We start from the raw sequence: 20,684 nt of genomic DNA, 5'->3' as shown, positions 1-20,684 counted from the left end.
GACTACTGCTCTTAACCACTACACCACATTGGCTCTCGACACACCTTACTCTGCCCTATTCCAGCCATGCCAGCAACCACTGCGGAGAACCCCATCAGAGGAGCACCCCATCTTGGAAAACCGCTGCTGCTGCCAGAAACACGCAGCTAGAGGTTGCAATAGGTACATCACAACTGGACCAGGCCATTGGCCCTACGTAAGGGGAGATTAGCTCTGCCCTTTCCTCCCTTTCTCAATATTCATTCATTAGACTTAGACTACGAACCTTTCCCAGACAGGACTTGCATGTCTTGTTCTACACTGCTTCACTGTCTGCCCCTTGGCTTGTAAGCAATCATTTATAGCAATAGTGGGGGAGTTCTTTCAGCTCTAGGGCCATGTTACCTTGTGGGCAACCTTCCAAGAGCCATGCGGCCCTAGATGGACAGGTCCAGAGGCAAAAGCTGGCGGAGTAACAAATGTGAATTTTACCTTGGTACAGTAGGCTGGTTCCTGCACACACTCTCACAACCCTCTCTCTGTCCTTCTTCCAGGCAAGCAAGAAGCATGATCAGAGTTCAAGGACACATTCCAGACAGGTAAAAACATGTGAGGAGGATGTGGAGGAGGGCTGGTTGTCTGGGGACAGTCACAAGGCCTAAAGTTTCCCACCCTTGCCTTACTTCTAAGATACGTTTTGTTCTGTTTTTCCAGAAGTGACCACACCAGATAAAACTTTGCAATCAGGAGCAAAGTGCTTAATGCTGAAATGTACTTTGGTGGAAAAAGTCCAGAAGGGAAATAATTACAAATTGGAAGGAAAGGATCTTTTTTTGCTATCTTTCTCATTCCCCTGCAGCTGTAGCTATTTTCTCCTTCCATTCTTTGAAATGTATGGGTGTTTTTTTGTTTTGGTTTTTTTTAAAAAACCTCTTTGTCCTAAAAAGAGCCTTTAGAAGCAGCGAGAGTGCTTCCACTCACTTATTTCCATGTCACCAGAATGTCGTGGGGGCCATACTTTATGAAGCAAATAATGCAATCCTAGAGACATCTGCTCAGATGTTAACTCCCATTGAGTCCAGAGGGGCTTACTTCCAGGTAAGCACGCTGAGGATTGCAGCTTAACATCACAATCCAAAACACAGGTCATATATGAAGGGTTGGGGAATGGTTCCTGAACACAGTATAGCATAAAATCATTGAACTGTAGAGCTGCAAGGGACCCTGAGAGTCATCTAGTCCAACCCCCTGTAATGCAGGAATCTCAACTATAGCATCTGTGCCATCCAGCCTCTGCTTAAAAGCCTTCAAGGAAGGAGAGTCCACTGCCTCTTGTAGGAGTCTGTTCCACTGTCCTGAGTCTTCTTCCTCCTGCCCAATTTACATTTGTAAGCTCCTTGGGAGCAGGGAGCTGTTGCAGTCCTTTCACCTCCACCACTCTTTGTTAAAACAAAAGCCAAACACCTCCGCCTCTGCATTATTATTCATATACAGGCGGTCAGGTTAAGTACTTAATTTGTCCTGGAGGTCCGTTCTTAACCTGAAACTGTTCTTAACCTGAAGCACCACTTTAGCTAATGGGGCCTCCTGCTGCTGCCGCACCGCTGGAGCACGATTTCTGTTCTCATCCTGAAGCAAAGTTCTTAACCCGAGGTACTATTTCTGAGTTAGCAGAGTCTGTAACCTGAAGCGTATGTAACCTGAAGCGTCTGTAACCCAAGGTACCACTGCAAATGCTTTTACAAATAACTCAGAGAGAGAATGTGAAGTAGGGGAGACATTTTTGAATGAACAAAATGGGCTTTTCTTCCTCGCCATTGTGACCACACAAAATAGCCATCGAAGTTGCCTTGTAGCCAGGGTGCCTCTGGGACGCAGCAGCAGGTGCTGTTGAGAAGGAAGAACCCTCCAGAAATAGGGCTCCCTCCACCTTCACTTCCATAAAAGGTTGCCAAGAGGCTCATCCCCCTGGGTCCTGAGTGCTGAGCACTTTTTCTCTAGCTGTAAAAGGGAGTGACTTCATGCCCTGTCCTCGTGCTCTACTCCTCCACCGGCAAACTCACCTTCTCAAAGCAGTTTGAAAACACCAAGAAAATGGTGAGTCTCCTTTTACCTGGAATTTTCGCAACTTTGAATTAACTTGAATTATGCTTTCGGAACTGGGGAGCCTTTGTGGCTCAGTGGTTAGAGCACCTCCTTTGCATGCTGGTTCAATTCCCAGCATCTTCAGATAGGGCTGGGAATGTCCTCTGACTAACAACCTGGAGAGATGCTGTCAGTCCGTGCGGACAGTGCAGAGTTAGATGGACCAATGGTCTGATTCAGCTTAAGGCAGTTTCCTATGTGGGTAGAGCATCAGTGGTAGAGCATCTGCATGACATGCAAAAGGTCTCAGGTTCAACCCCTGGCATCTCCAGGTAGGATAGGGAGAGACTCCTTGCCTGAAATCCTGAAGAGCTGCTGCTTGCCAGTGTAGGCATTACTAAGCTAAATGGATAGAATGTTCTGACAGTATAAGGCAGCTTCTTCTGTTCCTAACTGGAGGTTTCCTGTTGCACTGAACAAGTGAAATGGGGATAGAGGGACATTGTCCCTCTGCCCTTCCCACAACTTGGGTTCATCCAAAGTAGTGGACTTTGCAGTACGTTTAGGAAGGTTAGCAAAAGATCTTTAGAGGGTTGAACAGGACCCCTTCCTTCAATTCCTTTAGAACAAGTGTTAACCAAGCTCACGGAAAAGATCTCTCAATGTCTATTTGACAGCCTTTGCTAAATGGAACCTCTGTGGCAGACCTCTAGATACCATCACCAGAAAACCTGAGCTTCTCAGAGGAGGTTATATAGCTTTTGATTATTTGCTTTTATAGGCAAATCTCCCAGATGTAGGACTAAATAGATTTTTAAAAATTTGATGCAGCAAAGAAACAAACAAAAAACAACAAAACTTTTAATATATTATTCAAATGTTCTCCACAAAGTATTGCTGTTTTACATGGTGGGATTTTTTTGGGGGGGTGGGCAGGGTGTATTATGCAGCAATAGGGTATTCGTGGTGGATTTATACAGGGCCAGTTATGCCCCCCCCCCGCTTATTACTTTGCCGTCTGCAGGGGCAATTATTGCACTGTAGAAAAAACAAACCCAAAAATAAACTGGAATATCTGTGGCTTGAAAAGTTACAGGATTTCAACATATCACACAGCATGATTGGAAATGCAGCACTATGTCTACCCAAAAACTTGGCAGGCACATACTGTTTTGGAAGCAAGGATATTGCATAACCACCTACAAATCATTGTGAACCCACCATAAAAAGGGCATCTGGAGGGTCTCTAAATTTTCAACCATAACTAGAGTTCTCCTGCCCATTCATCCACCTCCTTCTCCAGGGTGATATATAATCTGCATGAGGCTCAAGGAGACAAATTCATTCTCTCCAACATTCTGAGACGGCTGAAGAACATTCAGCATGCTTATTCCTTTCTGGGCTGCTTGTCTGAGAGAGTGGGGTTTGGGTGTGTGTGCTTTTTGCTTATTTTATTATTTTAATGCTTAGTGGCACAGATTTGGCACTGTTTCTGCTGGCACGGGAGCACTGTGTTTGCAATCAGAGGGATTGATAGAGGACTTTTCACCAGTGCAGCTATTCAGGGGTGGGTGTGCATGTAGCAGCTTCATATTCAACTTCCAGGCTTCAATATTGAAGGGGGTCCAAAAACATGTGGTTGTATCTAATTAAGTGCTACTGAGAGTAGGCATTGAAATCAATTATCACGATCTAACTTGGGTCTGTTGATTGTCTTGCCCCTCAGAATGCGATCCCAACCAATCAGAGATCACATAGTGTAGGTGTGGGAAACCTTTAGCCCTCCAGATGTTGTTGAACTACAACTCCCATCAGCCCTAGCAAGCCTGGCCAATGATTATGGAGTGGCAGCTCAGCAACATTTGGATGGCCAAAGACTTCAACTGATGGATTAAATGTGATGCAGTGCTATGTAGCCAATCAGATTTGGGCATGCGATGACATCACAAAGCCGATTCAAGGTGGCAGCAATGTTGCCTGGTTGGATATCTGGCTCATTCTGAAAGGATGAGCCATTCAGCCCATTTTGCATCCCATTCTCAAATTACTGAAAGAGGACTATATTCCCACCACCACCAAAAAGGCACACCCTCATTTAAACGCCTCATTTTTGCCAGCAGTGCTTTCAAAGCATTGGGAGACTACAGTTAATGGGGAAAGTCCAATCAAAGTTCAGAACTTCAAAGTTCCCTTGATATATCAATGAAAGAACATGCCTATTATTACTAATATCTTCCTGGATTTCTTTTTAATAAACCAAGTGCTTTCTCAAGCAGGGATCTGATATCCCAAGCACCTTTCTCTAAAGAACAATCAATCATCTTTATTATAATTGTTGCAAACCACGCAGATGATGTGTTGCTGTAGCAACAATTACCTTCAGCGCTTCCCCTTCCCAAACAGTTTCTGTTTTCTCAGTCTTCAATGAAATAAAAAAAACCTCATTCATGGGATGCCAGGGGTACACAGTCTCCACCTGGGAGCTGAAATCAGCGGGAGCAGCGCTACCCTCAGATATATTTTTTTTTCTACAGGAAAGTGGGGGAGAGGAGTGTTAAAGGACACAATCCTGACCCTAGTTTTAAAAAGTGGGTTGTAGGCAACATTAGTCCTGCTCAGAATAGACCTTCTGAAATTAATGGACCTTAATTAGTCATGCTCATTAATTGCAATAATCTGGGTCAGACCGACCCTGTGCCCCCAAATACTATCAGGATCACCACTCTTTGCAGTTAATGACTAACCCACCACTGACCCCCATTCCTCTTGCTCTTCCTTGCCCCCGCCTCCCTTACAAACATATATTTATTTCACCGGCACACTCTCCCCACTTGTTCACCACAGCAACTGGTATATGGAGGCACCCTACCTCCGACATCCTGCCTGTATATTCACTATAACTTTAAAGCACATCCGAAACACATTCTGTCTTCCAAAGAATTCTGGGCATTGTAAGTTCACCCCTCCAAGTGTCGCAATTTCCCAGCAACCCCCTTAACAAACTACAGCGCCCAGATTTATTTGAGGGAAAGAATTATGCCCTTGGGTTCTAGATCAGTTGGTTAGAGCATGTGCTGAGAACGTCAAGGTCTCAGGTTCCATCCCCGTATGGGACATATTCCTGCATTGCGGGGGGGGGGGGGGGGGTGGACTTGATGATGCTCCCGATCCCTTCCAACTCTATGATTCTATGAAAGCACGTGCTCTGAATGTACTTAAAAGGTTTAGTGTGTACACAGCCCATGTGGCTAGCAGCCACTGTTAGCCTAACCCTCTTCCAAAGCCATCCAAACTGGTGACTGCCATGGCCTCTCGGAGGAGCAAATTCCCTAAGTTTAGCTATGTGTGCAGGGTGAAGAAATCCGTTTCCTTGGCCTGCACTTGACTCTGCCAAAATACTGCTTTACTGGATAGCTCTGAGTTCTAGTGTTAGGAGTGAGGGAGAAAAACTTCAGAGATTCTCCTCCAGGTGATGCAAGGCCAGAGAGAAAAAGGTGGCAGAGTGTTTGTGGAATTTCCTCCCCCAAGAGGCCCACCTGGCACCAACCTGATTCTTCTTCCACCCCTAGGCAGACATGTTTATGCTCCCATAAATGCCCCCCCATGCCCTTTAAAAACATTTTCTTTTCTGTTTTTGTTACATTTCATTTCTGCATCTCTTTTTTGTAAAATGCCCTAGACGTTGTGCTGAAGGGGATGGTAAACAAACCTTGATCAGAGGGTTGGACTATCTGACCCTTGGGATCCCCTTCCAACTCTAGAATTCTATTATTTCATCTCCCACACCCCTGGCAACAGCTATGACCAAAAGCAAGACGTATTCCAACAAAGGGCAGATTAAATTGGTACAAGGCTTCCATTAGACTAGATAAATAAATAAATTTGCAGTTATAAATTGGAAATGTCTCCGACCACCCCTTGCTCAAAAATGCTTTGCTGATAATAAAATCATTCTGGGATGGATTGAATAGGGCTCAGGATCCTGAAGCTACACAACGCTGCCCTCTGGTGCTTGCTCTGAAAACAGGTGGCAAGCTTTCTCCTCTATTCTTCCTTCCAGAAGCAGTGGTGTGTGTTCCTCTTTACAACAACCCAGTGAGGTTGGCTAAACTGAGAGGCTATCATCTGGTGAATTTCATGGCTGGGTGAACAGCTGTGGCCAGGTCTTAAAAACAACAAACAAATAGTATTGTGGCAAATTAAGGAAAGACTGGCGAGTTTAATTTTGGCACAAATCACTTAAAAAAATAAAAAGTTAAACCTAGAAAAAAAAATTGGGGGGCACAAATCACTGGGGAATATGGCCACTTCCTCAGATCACACATTGTGGAAGGCTACTGATGGTTTGTCCATGGTGAGAACAAAGGGAAATGGAGTTGTTATTATTATTATTTCTACTAAAAAGGTAAAGGACCTCTGACAGTTAAGTCCAGTCATGAACGACTGGGGTTGCGGTGCTCATCTCGCTCTATAGGTCAAGGGAGCCGGCGTTCGTCCACAGACAGCTTCTGGGTCATGTGGCCAGCATGATAAGTCACTTCTGGCGAACCAGAGCAGCGCACAGAAACTCCGTTTACCTTCCCGCTGGAGCGGTACCTATTTATCTACTTACACTTTGATGTGCTTTCGAACTGCTATGTTACATTATACATATTACATTATATATGTAATATATAATGATAATGATGGCGCCAGGCGAGCGTCCCTGGGGAGAGCATTCCACAAAAGGGGAGCCATCACAGAAAAGGCCCATTCCTGTGTTGCAGAAAGTACAGTGACATTTATTTGCTTAGGGAAGAGATGAGGAAATATTTTCAGTCTGAGGCAACCTTTTCTCTTTTTTGCGGGGTGGGGGGGGAGCAAATGCCAGTGTCTTGCTCTCTCTCTCTTTGTGTGTATGTGTGTCAAGGTTTGCAAAAGTACAAAAGGGAGCAACCCTAAGAGGGCAACTCTCCAGAAACAGGCAAACAAGACATTAACATGCTCTGTGGGCATGGAATCCTGGCTGGCTAGCAGGGATAGGGCAGCACAGATCCCTGGAGGGAATGGAACGGAGTACCGTGGGAAAGGAGGTTGGCTGGGGCCCCCTGAACAGGGACACTACCCAAGGCATCGTTTTGTCACCCAGGCACCAGTCGCTTAATGCCTCTCTTCACCTGCAGTCAAGCGCCCTGACGCCAGAGCAGATCACCGAGTACAAGGGCATCTTTGAGATGTTCGACGAAGAGGGGAACGGCTTGGTGAAAACGGATGAGCTGGAGAGGCTCATGAGCCTGATTGGCATCAACCCCACCAAGAGAGAGCTGGCAACGATGGCAAAGGATGTGGACAAAGACAGTAAGGATTCCCCGTCTGGCCTGGCTTTTCAGAAAGAATTATGGCCCCCAAATCTAATAGTGCTACAATTAAAGGAAGGGCTGTGGAAAGAGAGAAAGTTTGTGTTTATCAATCTATCTGGGAGGGGCGACAGCTCAGAGGTAGAGCATTTGCTCTGCATGCCCAAGGGCCCAAGTCCAATTCCTGGTGTCTCCTGGTAGGGCAGGGAGAGACATCCCTGCTGTGCTGCCAGTCAGCATCAACAATGGTGAGCTTAATGAACCAATGGCCTGACTCAGCATAAGGGAGCTCCGTATTATCTTGCTATATACATAAAAATGTAAGACGTTGTCACGCTCTGCAGTTTGCATAGCTGCTGATAGGCAGCCACTCCAACTGCAGCATGAGGAACGGCAGGCTGGGGCAGCCAAGTCGTTTAACAGAGGGGGAGAGCCACTCTGAAACACCTCCCACTTCAGGTAAACACGCTTGTGGTGAGGTTTAACGGAGGTAAAGAAGGTGCTTCACACAGCGGCTTAGCAGGCCACTCTGAAGCACCTCCTCCTTTAAAAGGGGGTGGAGCTTGGTGCCAGCTATGGGGGGGATAGGTGAGGGTATGGTGCAAAGTGGGGTTGGGGGTTGGTCAGGTGTGTGGGAAAGGCAAAGAGCTTGGCGAGTGGAGCAAACAGGGGCAGTAGCATCCCTCCCTCCCCCCCTCTCTCTTTCTCTCTCTGTTACACATACATTCTCTTTTTCTCTTCCCCTGCCCACACACATTAGTTTGCAATTCCCAACCATTCCTCCCAGTAAAAGGAGCCTATTTATAGTGGTACCCTCAAGGCAGGACTGTGTGGCAGACCAGGCAGAGGGAGGAGGCAGCCAGGTACACTTGCCCCGGACCTTGGAGGGCTAAGCTGGCCAGGGCCCCCCACCAGGGGCTTGCCAGTCTTACACTGGATCAAGACTCCTGCCCCAGGGCTCAGACAACCTCTGCACGGGCCTGGTACAAATGGTACGAAAAGGATGAGCAGAAAGCATCCCAAAGTGCAGCAAAGTCTAAAATGTCCAGAGTCTAAAATAACCAGTGGGACTTACTTTTGCATAAGCACAGCCAACGTAAAATCTGCACCTACTGTTTTGCATCCACTGCCCCTGGCTCTGACCACCACTGACATGTGTCCCTCGGACAGCTGTCCAGAAGGGAATGTTTTCGACCCTTGGGTTGAAAAAGAACCGGCTTATAGGAATGCATTAATGGATTCTAGAAATCCTTCCTTCCTTTTCTTCCCCTAGACAAAGGCACCTTCAACTGTGATGGGTTCCTGGTTTTGATGGGGATTTACCACGAAAAGTCAAAAAACCAGGATGAAGAGCTAAGGGCAGCTTTCAAGGTCTTTGATCAGGAGCACAAAGGCTACATTGACTGGAACACCTTGAAGTAAGTGAGCAGAAGACAGGGCAAAGGAGGGAGGGCGTTGCCAAGTCTCCCGCCCAAGTTTGCTACTCACATCCACACCATTCAAAGCACATGGCTTTCGCCCAGAGAATCCTGGGGATTGTAGTTTAAGGGTGCTGGGAGTTGTAGCTCTGTGAAGGGTAAACCACAGTTCCCGTGTGGTTGTGGTTGTTTTGGTGGGGAAGCTGTGTGCTTTAAACGTAGGGTATGTATGTTAGCCCAGTCTCCATTCTGTACAGATTAGGAATATGCATAAGAACATGAGATGAGTTTGCTGGATCAGTCCAGCAGCCCATCCAGTCCGGATGCCACAAGCAGGACCTGAGCACAATGGCATTCTGTGCACCCGCCATTTCCAGGAATTGGAGGAAGAACATAACCATTGTTCTGGTTTTGATGGGCATTCACTTCGAAGAAACCAGGATAAAGAGTTAAGAGCAGAATTCCCAGATTCGTAGGAATTGTAGTTTACCCCTCCCACAGCCTTCTCTTCCACGAATTTGTCCAGTGCTCTTTTCAAGCCACCCAGTATTCATCTTGGCCAGGAGCAATCCAATTCCGCTCATCCAAGATGACATCTGTGATGGTTGTCATGTTGGCAACTGCCTCTTGTGGGAGTGAGTTCCATGAATTAAATATGTGCTGCATGAATCGAACAGATCTATAGCTCTTTGTGAGTGAAGGTAAAGCAGAACCTCCATGTTTAGAGGCAGTATACCAGATAGTGCACAACCATGCCTTACCGTGGCCTCTGCCCTTTAGGTATGTGCTGATGAATGCCGGGGAGCCGCTGAATGAACAGGAAGCAGAACTCATGATGAAAGAAGCTGACAAAGACGGGGATGGGACCATTGACTATGAAGGTATCAGAAATGCATGGGGAGTTAGAAGGAAGGAACATGTCATAGGTACAGTCAGCCATATAGAATCATAGAACTGTAGAGTTGGAAGGAACCCTGAGGATCATCTAGCCCAACCCCCCTGCAACGCAGGAATCTGCAGCTGCCCCACATGGGGATCAAACCTGCAACCTTCACATTATCAGCACCATGCTCTAACCAACTGAGCCACATCAGCACCCCTATCTTTTTGTTCAAAATACAGCATTAATGAAATACATACACACAATCTAACAATTGGCAAGACTTCCACAGTTCTGCCTCCTCCTCCTCCTAATTCTCTCGTCACCAATGCAACATGGTCTTACTTGACCTGGGCTTTGTGGATTGCATTCTTATTTTTCTCTTTAAGAATTTTGGAGTTTTAATGAACATTCCATAGACCCTCCGTAGCTGAGTCAATTGTTCAAGACTGCTCAACCTAAATCCAGCAAACCCACGGTTCTTACACATTTTTTGTGTACACACTGTGCAATACTGTACATGCCTACTCAGAAGTAATGCCCATTGAGTTCAATGGGACATAAAGCAACAGCAAAAACTCTTCCCCCTCCCCGCCCACTGCACACCTTGGTCTGTAGTGTTCACAGAGTACAACAGGTATTTGGCTACACCCTCTGAGATACCACCACCTGACTCTACTGTCCCCGCCATTATTTTGCACGTATCCTGAACTCAATTTCCTAACCAATTTCCTAGTAGGATGTTTGACTTGAAACACAGATAAACCTAGGAAGCACCATCGCAGTTTTGAAGACATTCCAGCAGATGGCAGTACAGTACACCAATCTGACATTAGTCAGTATCCATATTTGATAAATTGCAGCATGCGCCACTTTTCCTTCTCTTAAAGCAACTGTCCCTTAATTTACTTTCACAAAATACGTGGCAAGGATCTAAAGACCGTTCTTGCATTGCAGGAGGGCATGCGGTGGTTGCTGCCCAATCGTTTGATCCCACAGGTCGTGGTATAGTGGTTAAAGCTTTGGAATAGAACCTGGGGGACACCAGGGTTCAAACCCCCATTTGGGTGACCTTGGGGCCAGTCACTACCTCTCAGACTAACCTGCTTCACAGGGTTGTTGTGAGGATTAAATGAGAGACGGCCGGGTGGGAAACCATGTACGCAACCTTGGGCGGAAAGGTGGGATATACAGTGGTACCTTGGGCTACATACGCTTCAGGTTACATACGCTTCAGGTTACAGACTCCGCTAACCCAGAAATAGTACCTCGGGTTAAGAACTTTGCTTCAGGATGAGAACAGAAATTGGGCTCCGGCAGCGCGGCGGCAGCGGGAGGCCCCATTAGCTAAAGTGGTGCTTCAGGTTAAGAATGGACCTCCAGAACAAATTAAGTTCTTAACCCGCGGTACCACTGTAAATGCAATAAATAAACTGAAAACAATGCTTGGATTACTACAGAAACGTGGTTGTGGTTTTTGGTGGTGTAGACAGCGGCGTAGAGATGGTATTATCTAGTAGGAGGTTCCTTAGACAGTTTCCCCCAAAGACCAACTGAGCATGTTGCCCACCCCCAAGATCATGTATGGACAAGAATGTCTGGCTCGGAGGCACTCTCCAACCAAGGATGTCCCTGTACATGTTTGTTTCAGAGCAGCAAATGGAGGGGTGTTCTTTCTGCCTCTGCAAGACCCATCCAGGCTAAGGATACAGCTCGCCTGCACCCTGACCACATGCAAAGTCTTATTAATATGACCAAAATCTCTCTGGCTTTGACTCCAGAGACTTGGGGTTCTCAGGGCCCATCCTTTAGGGTCTGACACCCTTAAATCTCTGGGCCTTTCATTCAGGCCTGGCCCTGTCAAAAATGCAGCCCCCTACAAGGTTGCTTGGAAGGTCATGTGTCTTCTCACCCTGGCTGAAAAAATGTTCCCCACTCCAGGAGTAGTGTGACTATTTCCACATTGCCAAAGGAGAAGGAATACATTAACTCCCAAAGAGGAAGAGGACATATATTTGAATAAGATACACATACGTAGAGATGCACACTTTGCAGTTACTACTATGCACCATGCATCTCACCATAGCAGGGAAGATTGCGACTGGGTTCCCCATGTGTCGTCTTTGGTCTGCTGTCCAGGTACTCATTGCTGGTGGATGACCTCTATTTGGGTGATGTGTCAGTGGCTGCAGCTGGCTCCATTCACCCACACCTGGCTGCCGTTTCCGGATTTCTATGCTCTAGAGAAAAAAGCAAACTACTGTCACGGACTGGTTGGAAACAGAGGAATGGGGGGAGGAACCAGCTGAGAAACACTCCCCCCCACACACACACAGACAAGGGAAGAATGAGAGGTCAGAGGGAAAAGGGGGGAAAGACCGGGAAGAGAAGGTATCTGGAGCTGAGGAGGTAACAGAGCTTAGTGAGCTGGGAGAGTCTGTAGCAGAAAGAAGTCCAGAATCAGAGGCAGAAGCTGAAGCAGGAAAGTGAGGGAAGGGATGCCAAGAGGCAGAGATGAGTCAGGCTGGTGCGGAGTCATGGGTGTCTCCCCCTCCTACTGCAACAAGCCCCCTTCTGTCCTGGTCTTCTAGAACTAGAAGAGGTATGAAAAGGGCAGAGGAGAGGTTGGTTGCACCCAGGGGCAGTCTCTGATTGCTTGGGAAAAGACCTGGAGAGGAGGGGAGGAGCTGCGAGAAGGCGGGGGACGTTCAGACTTATCAACTGGTTTTCATGGAGTAAGTCCACCCGGAATGAGCTACTCTGCTCATTAAGTCTAACACACAACCAAGTCTGCAGAAATAGTGTTTTTGCTAATAAATAGTTAAATCCAACTTTAAACTGTGTGATTACTTACTGGCATGTTCCTGTGACAACTATTGATTGGCAATTGAGGCAATTGATTGGCAATTGAAGGTAGGTTGCAGTCTGAGCGCCTGGAGCTAGGAGGCAGAAGGAAGGGCTCACTAACAAGGCAGAAGGAAGTCAGAAGGTCTGCAAGGCCTTCTCTCTTAAGCTGCTGACTGGCCCCTTCAGCGTCACCTGATTTCCCAGGCCACATGGACCATGCACTGTTGGAGCAAACTTGTAGCAGGCCCCATTCACACCATACATTCAAAGCACATAAGTAGCCATTGCTTCTCCCAAAGAATTCTGGGACTTGTCATTTGCTAAGGGTGCCAAGAGCCATTAAAACACCCCTCTTCCCCTCACAGAGTTGAGTGCTTTAGCAATCAATCCCTCTTCCCAGGGAATTCTGGGAATTGTAACTCTGATGGGGAAAGAGCTTGTCTCCTAACAATTTTCAGCACACTTAACAAATGACAGCTCCCAAAAATTTGGGGGGAAAGCCATGGCTGTTTAAAGTGAACATGGCCAAACTCTGGGAGATAAGGGCCTGACCGGCAGGACTCTACACAGCACCCAGGCCTACCTCAAACAGGGCAGAACAATGACTGGCTGGTGCTGATGGTCAGGCCTACCAGCGCAGGCCTCCATGTGAAAAGAATGGATGGTACCTATCGAGTGCAATGCTTGCTAATAAGTGGCTTGGACTCAGATTACCAGAAAGATCGTATCTCCCTTTATGAACCTGCCCATGTGCTAAGATTCTCAGGCGTGCACCCTGTCTTGGTCCCATTCACATCAGAGGCACAGTTGGTGGTGACATGATTGTTGTTGTTTAGTCGTTTAGTCATGTCCGACTCTTTGTCACCCCATGGACCAGAGCACGCCAGGCACTCCTGTCTTCCACTGCCTCCCCCAGTTTGGTCAGACTCATGTTTGTAGCTTCGAGAACACTGTCCAACCATCTCGTCCTCTGTCATCCCCTTCTCCTTGTGCCCTCCATCTTTCCCAACATCAGGGTCTTTTCCAGGGAGTCTTCTCTTCTCCAAAGTACTGGAGCCTCAGCTTCACGATCTGTCCTTCCAGTGAGCACTCAGGGCTGATTTCCTTTAGAATGGATACGTTTGATCTTCTTGCAGTCCATGGGACTCTCAAGAGTCTCCTCCAGCACCATAATCCAAAAGCATCAATTCTTTGGCGATCAGCCTTCTTTATGGTCCAGCTCTCACTCCCATACATCACTACTGGGAAAACCATGGCTATACAGACCTTTGTTGGTAAGATGATGTCTCTGCTTTTTAAGATGCTGTCTAGGTTTGCCATCGCCTTTCTCCCAAGGAGCAGGCGTCTTTTAATTTCGTGACTGCTGTCACCATCTGCAGTGATCATGGAGCCCAAGAAAGTAAAATCTCTCACTGCCTCCATTTCTTCCCCTTCTATTTGCCAGGAGGTGATGGGACCAGTGGCCATGATCTTCGGTTTTTTGATGTTGAGCTTCAGACCATATTTTGCGCTCTCCTCTTTCACCCTCATTAAAAGGTTCTTTAATTCCTCCTCACTTTCTGCCATCAAGGTTGTGTCATCTGCATATCTGAGGTTGTTGATATTTCTTCCGGCGATCTTAATTCCGGCTTGGGATTTATCCAGCCCAGCCTTTCGCATGATGAATTCTGCATATAAGTTAAATAAGCAGGGGGACAATATACAGCCTTGCCGTACTCCTTTCCCAATTTTGAACCAATCAGTTGTTCCATATCCAGTTCTAACTGACATGTGACATGATAGACTGAGCCTTTTCTGTGGCTGCTCCCAGATTGTGGGATTCTCTCCTCCCAGTTACCTCCTGTCCACCAGTAGGTGAAGACCTATTCAGGCAGGCCTTTGAAAAGGAGCAGATGATGTTGACCAATGGACCAACCATTGGTACTACATTTTTATACCAACTTTATCTCCCAATGAGCTCAAGGTTCTCCTCCTCCCCTTTTCATTCTCACCACAACCCTGTGATGTAGGTTAAGAGATTTACCCAAGGTCACCCAGTGAGTTACATGACCGAGTGGGGATTTGAAACCTGGTATCCTACAGGTCATAGCTTGGAGAAGTGTGCTATAAATACATTGCATGAAATAAACAAACAAGCTCCACTGAGCTCAGCAGGGCTTACTTCTCTTGTATGTGTGTTTGAAAATACACCAGAAAGTTAAGAAATGGGCAAGGGGAGGGAGGAAGAAAAATGATAAATTCCACCTTCTTCCTAATAAAGATCTATGTTTGTTTTCCCCTTCTAGAGTTTGTGGCGATGATGACCGGCGAATCATTTAAATTGACTCAATAAGGCCCACTGGAAGAAATTAATTCTTGATGTCAGAGTCCCGTCCCCACTCTCCACCCAAGCGACTTTCCTGCTTGCAATGTAAATAGACAAAAGGGGCAAGTCTCATGATGTCTGTAGGTAAAATAAAAAATATTGGTGTACAGATCTCCATATCCCTACAGCAAGACGTTTGCAAGCAAAGAGGGGTGAGGGAAATCCAGTCCCAGCGTGTATCTACATGACAGAGTTAAAACAGGTTTAAAAGTGTAATTCGGTCGTTCTGCAAAAAGAGTTAGTCTAAGCCACTTTACCAGAGGATTCTCCTTCAGCTACAATTCCCAGAATTCTTCAGAGAAGACCCCGGAACTCCGACAGGCATCTACCCCACACAAAGTTAGCATAGCTTTAAGGCTGTGTACTCACAATACTTTTAAAGCACATTATTTCCCCCAAAGAATCCTGTGAGCTGCATGTAGTTAACCGTGCTGGGACTTGTAGCTATGTGAGGGGTAAACTACAGCTCTCAGGAATCTTCATGGGAAATAATGTACTTTCAATGTGCTAGAAATACATGGTCTGTGCCCAGCTCAAGTTAAATCGCCTTCGGCAACTGAGGGCTGGAAACTGGACAGATTGCCCTTGTTTAAGATTCATATTAATAAAATTTCAATGAAACCAGTTTCCATTTTCTTTACCCCCTAAGTGTGGCTTTTTGGGTAGAATCAGTGAAAGAAATGCAGGCCTGTAAGGCCAAGAACAGATGTGGTTAAAAGCTGGAAGATGCAGGACAGATTTTTCAAAGAACTTCTTACACAGCACATAGTTAAGCTATGGCACTTGCTCCCACAGGAGGCAGTAATAGCCAACAACTTGGACGGCCTTAAGAGGATTGGACAAATTCTGAGGGGATAAGGTTATTAACAGCTACTAGCCATGATGACTATTGCTCTACCTCCACATTTGGAGGCAGAAATGCTTCTGAGTATCAGTTGCTGGAAACAATAAAGGAGGGGAGAATGTTCTAGTGCTTGGGCCCCGCTTGCAGGTTTCCCCAGAGATATCTGGCTGACCACTGTGAGAATAGGAGGCTGGACTAGATGGGCCATGGGCCTCATCCAGCAGGCTCAACTTATGACCAACATATTGAGTTCCCAAACCATAATGCACATCTTCCTCACTGTGTTCCTGTGTGAGTCACATGGCCTGCACAATATTGCAGGGGGCCCCCCACCCAGTTTTTTTGGTGGGGAGGGAGCGCTTTTTTCTGGCAAGATCTTGGCACCCAAAATGGCTGCCGGGCCCTCACGTGAGGAAACGGGATGTCCCATCTTCCTGGGACAGCTTGTGCAGTATGCCAGTAGAGAGATTGGCTATGAGGAAGAGACAAACTGAAGCCTGATCCCATCTATATCACTTAATGTTTAGAAATGCTAAATGTCTCCACCTATGAAGGTATCTTACACAGTCTTGCACCATTGTTGCTGGACTATAAGGTCTATCTGTACTGGCATTCCACCTGCTTTTGAAAGACACACCTGTTCACACAAGCCTCTCCTTGATCTCTTTGTCCTCCTGTTTTAACCCCTGAATTGTTTTATTGTAGATTTTAATTCCAGGCATTTATATTTTATAGTCTGTGTACCCAGTGTTTCTTCTTTGGAAACTGCTCAGAAGCCTATTTTAGCATTATGTGGTATATAGATATTTATTATTCACAGTCATCTCTGACTACAGGTCAGGCTGACAGGACCTAGAGTCCAACACCATCTAGATAACGTAAGTTGATACATCCCTAGTTTACACTGACTGGTAACAACAGCTTCCCACCAGAGTTAAAAACAAAACTGGAGATGGTGGGAATTGAAATCAGGACTCACTGTGCACACTAACTCCCTCCTCAAGAGTCTTGCCCAAGGTATTAAAATTCCAAACTGAGCCACTTGTTCCATGATGGCCCCAACACAGATGCAACCATCTACTTGATCTTGCTATCAACCAGCCACAAACAACCATCTGGCAATTCTAAATTTGCATCTGCTTTGCATACAGAAAGCCCCAGGTTCAATCCTGCGCATCTCTAGGTAGCGTTGGGAAACACCCATCTCTGAAACCCTGGGGGTGAGGAGGTATTGCTTGGTCAGTTATAGGCCAGGTTTGGGGAACCTTTGGCTCTTCAGATACTGCTGAATTACAACTCCCATTACCCTCATCAAGCATCGCCCATGGCCAGGGATGATGGGAATTGTAGTGAAGCAACATCTGGAAGGCCAAAGGTTCCCCTACACCAGGTATAGGCAATAGAGAGCTAGATGGACTGACTCTATAACAGCAGCGTGTTATGTTTCGGAGAGAAATAAAAAGAGGAAGGATTAATAGCCAAGTGGTAGAGCAACTGCATGTAACCCACAATCTCCAGTTAAAAGGAACATGTAGCAGATTATAGGAAAGTTTTCTCTTAGCTTCAACCCCGCAGAACTGCTGCCAGTCAGAGTAAGCAATACTGGACTAGGAAACTGGCTTAAGAAGTCTCCCAACCAACTTTTAGCTGAAACTGGCAGCTGCTTCTGTGTAAAAACATGAGATGAAAAGAGATGCAATCATGGATCTCCTCTGCAGTTTGGACTTCAGGCTCTCTGAAATACCAGAAAGGGGGGGGGGGCTGTAAGAAAACGTTGCAGTCAGGCGCTCTTGTTCTGTTCCAACTAACTAGCAATGCCGTCTCACAATACTCCATTTGTCATTTCCAATCCATTTACTTGCCCGTTTCCAAGTCAGTCAGCATTCTAGGCCAATTGAGTATGATCAAACCTTGTTGACCTGGTTTTTTGTTTTCGTTTAGCAGGGGTGCCCCTCTTTAGGGAACCTCCCACAAAAAATGTTGATTTGTACTTCTGCAAATCTCAAGAATTCCTCAAGCATACCAAGACATCCTCCTCTAGGGCATGGGCGGTGGCACAGTGGCACCATAAGGAATGACGAACACCTTGAACATCAGAACAGAAAGATGCCTTTAAAGATTATCTTTTTTTACACACTGGATTCTCCTTTGCAGGTTGATATACGCACATGCACGACAGCCAAGTCATTTTTGGTCACACCTGCTGAGGGAAATGCAAATCCATTTCGGTCTGCGGGAGCTGAAAAGAGAAACAGCCTCCCTCGGGTAGATGGTTGCAATTTCAGCACTTCCCAAGTGCTGGAAAATACCAGGAGGTGTTATTTTTGCGAAAGCCTGCCCAATGTGCTGACGGTAGTGGAAACCCTCCTTCTCTCCTCCGAAGGAGGAAAAGTATCAGGTACCAGCGGCGGCCCCGGTTTGAAACCAGAGCTCTCCAGGGACAATGAAAGATTCGAATAGGAGGAAAGGCTCAAGATCTCTGAAAGGTTACTGATGTTATTCTTAGAACAGCATTTCAATTTGATGGCTAAAATACCCATGGGCTGCCAGAGAGAGCTTGGGAGAAATGCGAGGGTGGGGGCACTACACCCTGGGCCCAGGCACTGTTGGGCATAGGATCCTCCAACCAATGAAGCCGGTCCATTAGGGGGTACAGGGCACTGCCCCACCAATGTCACTGTTGGTGGTCTCCTTCCCTTCCGCCCTACCAGTCTCCAGGGGCACCAGCCAGCACTACCTAGAACCTGGACGTACAAGGGTGTGCACATGCCCCAGTTTATTTCATTGGGGAGGTTCTTATGGTGTCGTGCTAGAACAGGCATAGCAAGCCAATGAAGAGTCTGCGTAAAAAAGTAAACCCAAGAACCACCTTCCTGGAAGAGCCCATAGCACCATCTAAACTACCCTGCAGTTATGTTTTTAGGACAGCATTACATGCTAAATGTGGGACGCGGGTGGCGCTGTGGGTTAAACCACAGAGCCTAGGACTTGCCGATCAGAAGGTCAGCACTTCGAATCCCCGCGACAGGGTGAGCTCCCGTTACTCAGTCCCTGCTCCTGCCAACCTAGCAGTTCGAAACCACGTCAAAGTGTAAGTAGATAAATAGGTACCGCTCCGGTGGGGAGGTAAATGGCGTTTCCGTGCACTGCTCTGGTTCACCAGAAGCAGCTTAGTTATGCTGGCCACATGACCCGGAAGCTGTACGCCGGTTCCCTCGGCCAATAAAGCAAGATGAGCGCCGCAACCCCAGAGTCGGTCACAACTGGACCTAATGGTCAGGGGTCCCTTTACCTTTACAAGCTAAATGTAAAACAAACCTAGTCCAGCATTTTGTTTCAAATGGCGAGCAGCCAGATTTCTCTGGAAATGACAACAAGTACAGCCTTCCATGGACATCGAGCATGCTCAGTCCTCCTCACTGGTTATTTGGGAGAAGACCCGCTTATATGCATGTGTGTTTGGTGTTTTAATTGCCCTTCTGCAAAGCTTTGAGCTTCCTCGGGGATGCAGATACTTGCCCGCTTCTTGCACTCATGGGTGCTGCTGCTTCAGCTAAATATGCAATGGTACTCACAACTGGAACTACTGGAAACAGACAGAATGACTGAGTTTGGGAAACCCCCCTCTATGAATGAATTACACAAAATTTCAGTCAGCCCAGGAAACATACTGAGGGGATGAATGCTCACTAATGAAATTCCTGGAGCTCTCTTTCATGTCATGAAGCTAGCACAATATTAAGAATCTTTTTGGGTCCACGGGTCCCTTGACCAACTACAGCGGTACCTCGGGTTACATACGCTTCAGGTTACATACGCTTCAGGTTACAGACTCCGCTAACCCAGAAATAGTGCTTCAGGTTAAGAACTTTGCTTCAGGATGAGAACAGAAATCGTGCAGTGGCGGAGCAGCGGCAGCAAGAGGCCCCATTAGCTAAAGTGGTGCTTCAGGTTAAGAACAGTTTCAGGTTAAGTACGGACCTCCGGAACGAATTAAGTACTTAACCTGAGGTACCACTGTACATTCTTTCTGCGGCACCCCTGTAGGGCTCAGGAGCCCAGTTATGTCACCCCTTGCCTGCTGAGCTGGCAGCCTCTCACCCTTTTTTGAACACCCTTGTGGAGTGTTCCCTCAGCCTCCTCCCCTCTCCCTGAGAGTCCTCAAAGCCGCCGCTGCCACCACCCCTGGTCTCTGAGCCGACTCGGCTCCTGGCAACCAGCACCCCCTTCTCCAGCTCCAGAAGAATCATTCACCCGGGGAGCTTGTAGCCAGGGCTGCTGCAACAAACAGCTGTGTAAGCATCTGGGAGTCAGAGATGCGAGTGGGCATCAGAGGGAGGGAGGGAAGGAAAGAGGGACAGAGGCCAGTGTTGCCCGCGGCACCCCTGACCATCATTCAAGGCACCCCAGGGTGCCACGGCAAACAGGTTGAAAACCACTGACATAAGACAAGCCAGCTGGATGAGGCCAATGGCCCATTTAGTCCAGCATCCTGTTCTTGCTGCGGCTGCCTGGGGGAAGCAGGGCACGAGGGGATCAGCACTGTCCAACTGCAATTCCCAGCGACTGTTATTCAGAGGCATACAGCCTCTGACAGCAGAGGCAAAGCATAGGCAACATGGCTACCTGCCATCGCTGACCTTCTCCATGAATTTGTCTAATCCTTTTTAAAGCCACTCAGGTTGGTAGGCATCACTGCCTCCTGTGGGAGCGAGTTCCACAGTTTAATATGTGCTGCATAATTTTATGAACTGCTATTGTGTAGCCTCTTTAACTTGCCTTTTCTCTAAAGACCTCTCCCAAAAAGTGAAGTCAGCGGAGGGATTTACTATGGACTAGACTAGCACCAATAACAACTGAACAAAAACTAAACACCGGGGCCTACCCCTTCTTAAAAGGGCTTAATGAAACGTGTTTCCACTCGTTATAT

The 20,684-nt window shown here is 47.0% G+C and overlaps 2 protein-coding genes across 5 annotated transcripts in view; one reads left to right on the top strand and one right to left on the bottom strand.

The window, feature by feature from the left end:
* The window catches only part of LOC307222199 (uncharacterized protein), an 82,523-nt gene extending 69,161 nt beyond the window's left edge, over window positions 1–13,362 (bottom strand). For 2 of the 3 annotated variants that reach the window (XR_013841623.1, XR_013841624.1), the window contains exons 1-2: window positions 12,553–13,362; window positions 11,780–11,938 (exon numbers count right to left, since the gene is read on the bottom strand). Coding sequence is in view for 1 of the 3 variants with exons in the window: in XM_079987379.1 (XP_079843505.1) it covers window positions 11,780–11,938; window positions 12,553–12,637; window positions 13,129–13,193 (309 nt within the window). In the remaining 2 variants the exon portion in view is untranslated. The remainder of the gene's footprint in view (window positions 1–11,779; window positions 11,939–12,552) is intronic. The other variant, XM_079987379.1, reaches the window with a different exon arrangement.
* On the top strand, window positions 779–15,534 carry CALML6 (calmodulin like 6). Of its 2 annotated transcripts, none has more exons than XM_079987321.1 (5): window positions 779–1,077; window positions 7,227–7,401; window positions 8,674–8,818; window positions 9,599–9,699; window positions 14,831–15,534. In XM_079987321.1, the coding sequence occupies exons 1-5, from the start codon at window positions 874–876 to the stop codon at window positions 14,875–14,877; spliced, it is 672 nt and encodes a 223-aa protein (XP_079843447.1). In that variant the 5' UTR covers window positions 779–873; the 3' UTR covers window positions 14,878–15,534. The 2 variants fall into 2 exon arrangements, with proteins under 2 accessions (XP_079843447.1, XP_079843448.1); XM_079987322.1 differs by lacking the exon at window positions 779–1,077 and adding an exon at window positions 1,894–2,076.
* The last annotated feature ends 5,150 nt before the right edge of the window (window positions 15,535–20,684 follow it).

Source organism: Podarcis cretensis, assembly GCF_951804945.1.
Source record: "Podarcis cretensis genome assembly, chromosome: 8".
In the NCBI taxonomy this organism is placed as follows: domain Eukaryota; kingdom Metazoa; phylum Chordata; class Lepidosauria; order Squamata; family Lacertidae; genus Podarcis; species Podarcis cretensis.
The sequence above is the reverse complement of the archived record's forward strand: the minus strand, read 5'-3'. Positions and strand labels throughout refer to the sequence as shown.

Bases quoted from the DNA above. Each gene is read 5' to 3' on its own strand.
- CALML6 (XM_079987321.1), top strand. From the start codon at position 874: ATGGGTGTTTTTTTGTTTTGGTTTTTTTTAAAAAACCTCTTTGTCCTA. The intron at 1,078-7,226 runs GTAAGCACGCTG...CTTCACCTGCAG, and splicing joins CCAGAGGGGCTTACTTCCAG to TCAAGCGCCCTGACGCCAGA. The intron at 9,700-14,830 runs GTATCAGAAATG...TTCCCCTTCTAG, and splicing joins TGGGACCATTGACTATGAAG to AGTTTGTGGCGATGATGACC.